The sequence below is a fragment of the Notothenia coriiceps genome, unplaced genomic scaffold, assembly GCF_000735185.1.
Source record: "Notothenia coriiceps isolate Sejong01 unplaced genomic scaffold, NC01 NC01_scaffold00010391, whole genome shotgun sequence".
Classification (NCBI taxonomy): domain Eukaryota; kingdom Metazoa; phylum Chordata; class Actinopteri; order Perciformes; family Nototheniidae; genus Notothenia; species Notothenia coriiceps.
In genome coordinates, this window is record NW_011343092.1 from 1 (window position 1) to 8,092 (window position 8,092).

The following is an 8,092-nucleotide window of genomic DNA, read 5'->3' on the forward strand; positions in this document are numbered from 1 at the left end:
TCACAGAATCAGCCCTTGCAAGAACAGGGCTGGAAAAGAGCAAATAGAGTGAAATGAGGCATGGCCAAAATTGCATGATCTGTTTGGTATTTTGAAAAAAAAACTTCACAGTCATGTTTTATATAGGGATGGCCCTACAATATATTATTCAAATATAGCATGATAGGTCCACTTTAAGCTTAACATGATGGTAAAAGTGGTAAACATGAGGGAGAAATGGTCTACTCAAGGGTTCTTTCACATTTTAAGCAGCGGGTTGTGGCAAGTTAACAGGGGAATATAAGATGTCCCTTACCAAATCAAATCCAGTTATGACTTGACATGGTTTGTTTAACATGATTTTGTTGAGAATACCAATAGTCTGGTTTGAGGGGTGTTTTGTAAGATTTTGATTCCAACATAATGCACATCTTCCAAAACATTATTTTATAAGATGTTCAATTGGGGGTCTTGTGGGATATGGCAGCCACCTCGCTATTGGTTACTTTAGGACCTGTTCCGGATCAACGTCAATGAAATGCATTACTAGCAAATGAAGGACTCAGAAGTGGGAGTTTACAAGCAGCCCCTGAACGCAGCACCACTCTGATTCAGTCAGAACGCAGCCATTCACAGTTTCAGGTCCTCCGGTGACGGAGTGATTGCCGGTGCGTGCCTTCATCGCCCTTTAGACACATCTGAAGCTTTAGGTCGAATCGTTGGATTTCAGCAGCGAGTTTGAATCACGGTTGTGCGTGTGAAACAATGCTGATGAACTTGGAAAGTAATGTGCGAGGATGCTGAAGCTGCCGGGAAGCCCGCTTTGTTCGGAGCAGCGCAGGGCTTCTGCGCCGCGGTCCTCCCGCAGATCATCCCCTGCTGCTTTGTCTTCAGCCGGCCCTCTCTCACCGAGCGGTACGTACACTGCGCACAGCACCGGGCTGTAGCTCCGTCATTGTGGGACATGTACAGCCAGTACCCGGCTTTTCTCTCTTTGTGTGATTTACTGTCATTATAATAGTGACCTAGAAAGAAAATCATTGTCTTACCCTTGATGGGACACTCTGGTACTCATTAGAGAGTCATATGATTTTTAATGGCAGTCTTTTATGTTCCATGTAAGGAGAAATTGCCATAAACGTTTTCTATTCCAAAGGATGGATCTCATATTAGTGTCTTAAGGGGGATGTTCGAATCCTTTCCCTGTTAATATCCAATGTTCAGCCTCCTTGTAATGGATTTCATCCCAGACTGCTGAGAGCAGCCCTTCTGCCCTTGTGTCGATGTCAGCAGCAGCCCCTAAATAATAGATGGGACCCTCACCCCTCGGGGCTCTTACCTCGTGCTTTTAATAGACTGCTAGGCAGCATCCATCTTTATCTTAATTATTGTGACTTAGATGTGTTTGTTAACTTGACTTGTATTTAACACCGCACACTTGCGAGCACCATTTGAACGTATTCAGGAAAAGAAAAAGGAAATAGTGAAATCAGTGGGGTGGTGCCTCTTGCCTGGTAACAGGAAATTGGACAAGTGAAATATTAGCCCCCATCTAGTTCTTAGTGGCTGTGTGAAATCTCGGCTGCTGGAGATTTGCATCGCCATGTGAAAGATGAGAGTGCTGCTGCCCTGAGTGAAATGTTGCCTCCTTTGTTTCCCGTGCCTGCTCTGGACACTGGCTGCCTGCCTGTTTGGCGGCAAGACACACTTGTTTTTAATACCCCATTTCTGCTAAGCATTCAAATCCCATTTGAGATTAAACACAGCATACTAATCAGTCATCTCCTAGCCAGATCACTTAACTGTGGCTGTTTGCAAAAGGATACTTAATTGTTTGTCATTAATGTTGTATAATTGATATTCTCTAAGTAAGGTCTACTGATGTATACCTCCCTATGAACCCTTGATTATTTTCAATGACATTGTCAGTCTGCAGCTGTGAAGCTGTCATGTTGTAAAAAAAAAACATCATCTTATTTTACTCTTTGATTTCTGAAAATGTTAACCTTGAGGTATATTGAAAGATTAATGTAAGTGTGGGAGAGAAAATCCCTCTGGAGGGAACACAGGGATGTTAGCCTTTGCAGACCATTTACATGCACAGAAACCTATAGAACACACTATATGCATATGGTCGCCTTCAAACAGGTTCATGTGCTACGTTGAGTGTATCCCAGGCGTTGGTGGGGATTGAAGGTAATGTGCAGTCATCACAATGTGCATTGTTGATCATTCACTGTCATTCCACTGGTCCTGCTACTCCTTGGTCTACTCTGTCTGGGTCTACACATCCAATCAGCTCCCCCCCCCCCCCCCCATCAGTCCTCTGTTCTGCACATTCAGATGTCTCCTAGTGGCCCACAGACTTCTCAGCGTATTAAATGGGCAAGGTGCATAGAAACAAAACATACATTCATATTCAGTTATCAATCCCCTGCTTTCAGAACCGATACATGCTTGATTGATCGTTTGTTTAAATGATAATAAAAACCTCTATGCCTCATCTGTCTCTGTGAAGTCAGGGCTTTGTGAAAAGTGCTTTATTTTTGAAGAAATCTGCTTTTTTACATCACTAACTCCATTAAAAAAATAAAATTAAAAAAATAAACCTCTCTGTCCTTCCAGTACTCCTTGCCCCCATTTCCCATCTCTCTTGTTCCACAGCCTACATGACATGATCATCATCATATTTCATAACAGCTCCTCTCAGAAGAGCTCCTCTCTCTTCATTACTGAGACCAGGATGTGTCTCGGGCCTAAAAACTCAATCTATTGGGCAGAAAGCTACACTGTCACAGTGAAAGTTCAATTAATGCATTTAGTAATACAATTCCATGTATGTCATTTGTCATAATAAAGCAGGAACATATTTACGTTAGAAATGGTTTTGTATCACCCTTCACCTTCCTCTTAGATCAATAATCTAGCGAAATCGTTGGTATTTGTTGTCTGGGATCTTTTTTCTAAAGCCCACTGTTGAGGTGTTGTTAATAAGGGTTCCACTACTAACATGAGCACTGTGGATAAATATATATTAATACAGCTGTGATGTCCATCTAAATACTTAACTAAATACACTGATACACTCACCTCAGGTGTGACCAACTGCTGATGTTGGTTGATATTTTCTGGCCAATTGTGCCATTCACCACTCCAGTACATAACCAATGCTTTAACAGCAATACTTGTGCAAAAACACACACAACACACACCAGCAATGATCTTGAGTCGTCATATATTTAGTTGACTTTTTAATGTGCATATTTTCACTTGTCCATTTTGAACTGCAATATGTGACTTTCGAAGTCAATAGCATTACACACTGTGGTTGTTAACCTTTGCATTATTAAATCACATTTTTTTTTTAAATGGAAAAGGACATATCGTCATTTTTTAACTTTGACTGGTCATTGATCCTGAGCATAAATGCATGCTGCTGAGTGTTTGTTTAAGTCCTGTCTGGAATGGACACATACTAAGAGCTCTCTCAGGCTGCTTGTCTAAACTACAGTGAACACTGCAGGAAGCATCACTTGCTTTGAGACGAGGCGGAGTGATTATTAAACCTCAGTCAAGAATCAGTGAAACAGCCGCCTGTGGAGGGATTAAACACAGGAGGACATTTCTGTGTGTTGTCCTGTACCTTAGTGAGTTCCGCATACTCAGGATTGTTTCATATGGATACACACTCTAATGGATGTTGGGGTGGTGTGTGTAGCTGCAGGCAGAGGTTAGTGTTTTTGTGTGGTCCTTGTTTCTGCAGCACTCTGCTCCTGTGAGGTCTTAATGCAGACTTTTTACTGCGGTCCACATCTCACAAGTCTAAAAACAAACCCTTTTCCCCTGAGCCATCACAACTGTGTGAGTGTGAGGCTTACTGCATTTCATTGTGCAATCCTGTATTGCATAATGATGATGATGATAAATCGTTGGATCCTTGAATGAGTGTGTCTACGGAGGGTCAAATCTGTGCATAGAGTTTACTCAGGTGCTGTTTACACGGGAACGAAACGGTTTGTATCTGCTACTTTTCTCTTTCGTATAGCCCGTTCGTCCACACAAGGCCGTAACGGAACCGCGGAAACGGATCCCTAAAACAATAACGGGTCCCAAGGTGGATAGATCTGCAAACGGAACGCTCTGGGGGGGCAAACGGCTCTGTGTGTACGTCTGTGTGTACGTCCTATACGATCATTTCCTGATAACGATGAAGCCATAGCCCCGCCTCTCCCCACCTCTGCTGCTCACTGCTGTAGCAGCAACAAGTGGACATGGAGAACTACATGAACTACATGTTGCTAAATCCACCGCGGAGAATAAACAGAAGGGCAACAATGCTCGGGGATCTTCTTCGCTGCTTTTGGTGTATTTTGTGACACAAGTACAGCGCCACTTACAGGCCCGGCATATGTACTACAGCAGCTCCAGCGGGTCGAGCGGTCTCGTGTGAAGGGACACGTTTATTGAGCCGTATCCGTGCGAACGGAAGACTTTTTCTAGTTTTGAAACTAATGCCTTCTCCCCCCCACCCCCATCTTCATCAGCAGCAGCGGTAAATGTATTTTCAACATTCGACTGCATTAGGGTTGGGCAATATGACAGTAGGCCTACATCCCATGCAACTGTGGAAATGTTTCCACCAGAGAATCTATGCATCAGTTTCTAAAGCGGGCTCTTCATTCTCCACTGATCTGGTCATGGCTGCATCACAGGGTCACCTTATCTGAGCAGACATGCAGGAGGAGAGTGACGTGGTCAAATCCAGATAAGGAAGAGCTCTTGGTATATGATGATCAGCTATTTGTTCACTGTTTTGTTTTGTTTCAGATCCTTTTTCCTTTCTTTTTTAAAATAATACCTCAGATAGGTAATGCTTTTTCCCTAGTGTTTTGAAAATGAAATAAGAAAAATAATGAAGTGCAATAAAAAAAGATATGGTTATTTTGAACCATTTATTATTATAAGATTTTGGTTGCAGGAAGAACAAGTCGACAAAAAACATGAAATTGAGAGGCTTATTAAGTTTGCAAAAAGAATGATAGCGTCCAAACCATTTAGAACAAAAAAGATTTGGATTCGGCAATGTAGTCTGTATTTTATAATAGTTTCAAAAAAGTCATAAATACGGTTTATTGGTGCTCATGTTCGTCTGGGTCATCTTACAAAAACTCAAAGTCAGATAAAATGACATTCTTGCTTCATGAAATCTCTTTGATGTCCAATTTTAAACCAAATATTCTCCATATCATCATAAAGTGCTGAGCTGAAATGAGTCATGCTCGTAACTGTGCTCTCCCCTCCCCTCAGTGAGCGGCAGTGTGGTTTGTCAGTGTTGGACTGCGACCACCAGCAGCAGGTCGGCACCATGAGCCTCTACCGGGCCGGGGCCAGCGGCTGGGCCGTCGGGGGGGCTGTGGGCGGGGCGAGAGAAAGAGGAGGAGCAGATCATCACAGAGAGCAGCAGCGGCGGTCCAGTGACCGCTCACGGGACTCCTCCCACGAGAGAGGGGAGAGCCAGCTGACGCCCTGCATCAGGAACCTCACCTCCCCCACTCGGCAGCACGGTGAGGAGGAAGAAGGAGGATCCTTATCTTGTAGTGTAGTTGCCAGCAGCGTGAACCCGGAAATGTTTAGAACCCCAAAGCTTTATGTTAGAAATGTATAGTAGGGTCCCCAGCACATATAAACTGCTGGATGCTAACCTGCATGGGCAAATTGCACAATGAGCATAAGTTATGGTAATTAGCATTTATTAGCATTGTAGCCTATGGAAACAATAGTTAAAAAAGGTTTGGCCGATTTGGAGAGTTTTTGAGTTTTGTTGGTGGTTATTGAGGATACTGAATCAATTTCTGACATTTTAAGGATACAAAATGGCAGTTTTAACCAGAGTGGCCATATTTGCACTCCTGATGGGCTGATTTTAACTACCGTGAGTAATGTTGCGACCATTGCATATAGAGAGCACAAGATGAAAATGATTACCTCTACTGCTGACAATTTATTTTTAAAGGTTCAAGGTTCTTTATTTGTCATACGAACATAGCTACAGAGTAGTTATGTCGATGAAAATCTTAAGTCACAGGCTTCTCCAACAAAGATGAGTAATCTGTCCAATCCTATTAAGCGAGATTCCCATAAAACTTCCAAATCGACCCAAAATGTTCAAAAAAAATCAGCCAACAAGATAACAAATATGGCCACTTTCTGGTTTTAATTGCCATTGTTGATCATACAAATGTCAGAAATGCATTCAGCATCCTCAATAACCCCCAGAACCACTCCAACATCTTCCAAATCTGCAAAGTCATGTAACTATTTTCAAGATAAGCTATAATGGTGTTTAATGCTAATTAACGCAACTTATGCTAATTGTGCAAATTGACGTGTGTTTGTGTGTGTGTGTGTGTGTGTTCATTTGTTCATGTGTCCTCCTGTTTCCCACAGACCGTGAACGTGGCGACGGAGGCTCGTCCTCCAGATCTTCCAGTCCTCGCCCCCCCAGGAGTTCTGTTCCTTATTCCCACATTGGAGGGGCCCTGATGGGGGGGGACATACCTAGGGTCATTAAGGCACTGGGCGCGGGGCCCTGCGATATGATCTACGTGTATGACCTCAGCAGTAAGGAGGGGCATCGCAGTGTTCTGAGGCTGGCAGAGAGAGTCACTCTCATCGTGGATAACACCAGATTTGTGGTGGATCCTGCCATCTTCACCGCTCAACCAAACACCATGCTCGGCAGGTGAGGACAAAAAGAGAATTCATTCAGGGAAACACAATAACTTTAATGTCCAAGGATCAGGACATGCATTAAAGGATCTGCTGCATAAAGGGATAAACAGTCACTATTGAGTCAAACAGAACATTTTATTTAGTTTTTGCTCCTTTCAGTTATTTTCCAAGTTCCATTCCCACCTCCTAAAAACTGTACCTGTAGTGGTGCTGAAACAAAGACCCCATCCTCCTCTTTTCTCCTGTCATTTCCAAGAGCATAACAGTTGCCCTTATGAATGTCACCTGATTGCTCACACCAGTTCTCTCACCAATGACAAGGTGTTAGCTTGTGTAAAGTTTTTGTCACAGCATGGGGTTGTGACACACTTTAATAAAACAATACATTGCTTTTATGATGGCTAAGCAGGAAGCAGTTTTGATTTGTACATGCATTCAGATAGAAAGAAGTTGATGCAAAAACTTCAATGTCTTGGAATTCTTTAATTCTGCGATGAGAGGGTAAAACTCCAGCAACATAAACTGATCACTGCTCTACTCAGCTGTTCTTTGGCTTCTTTGAAGTTGATGGAATCCTGATTTATTTATTACTTGTTTGTTTTCAGGATGTTTGGTTCTGGGCGGGACAACAACTTCACACGACCCAATGAGAAAGGAGAGTTTGAGGTGGCCGATGGCATCAGCTCCACCGTCTTCAGAGCCATTTTGGTGAGTTCTTCAGCTGTAGACACTGTCATTCTTTGTCTGTCCTTTTCTATGCACAGTATACTTTTTTGTTTACATTGTAATTCCTTGTCTTCAAACTTTATCTCAGTAAAACTATAACAACCTATCTCCTTCTCTGTTCCTTCTCTTCCACTCCACCCTCTCCATTTCATTGGTCTCTCTTTACTGCTTGTAAACAATATATAATGATGAATGAGGGATGTTCAGCTCAGTGTTTTATGGAAGTTCTGTTGCCGTTTGGAGTCTTTCGTTCAGCTATGTAAAGAAAACTGGACAAACGTTTTTGCTTCTTCTGTTAATCACCAACTGCAATACCATCTTAAATATTTCAAATAGTCCGTACATAATTCCCAACACCTTTGTCATTAAAATTGTCGGTGAGATTAGATCCCACTTCTTTTAATAATTGTTGTATTAGTGTAAGCAATTTTATTTTGTCTCTTTGGAAAATAGTTGTTAATCACCTTTATATGTTCCTAACTTGTCATCAAACCACCTGTGTCCAAAACATTTGTGTATATGTTGACAACGTGTGAGAGAGATTTAGATCCAGCCCTTGGATGATAATCAGCCTTTAGTGAGTGGTTGTGTTGAGTAGTTATCTCAGTTAGGGGGTCATGTGATCTTTTCATGCTTTTACCTGTCTGTCTACAGA

General features: G+C 42.4%; 1 protein-coding gene across 1 annotated transcript; it reads left to right on the forward strand.

The window, feature by feature from the left end:
- Positions 1–591: 591 nt before the first annotated feature.
- Positions 592–7,419, forward strand: LOC104945986 (BTB/POZ domain-containing protein 10-like; the record flags this gene model as incomplete). The annotated part of the gene is made up of 4 exons (XM_010771726.1): positions 592–894; positions 5,287–5,543; positions 6,427–6,721; positions 7,317–7,419. Coding segments are annotated over exons 1-4 (783 nt in total), but the record flags the coding sequence as incomplete, so codon positions are not given.
- Positions 7,420–8,092: the final 673 nt, after the last annotated feature.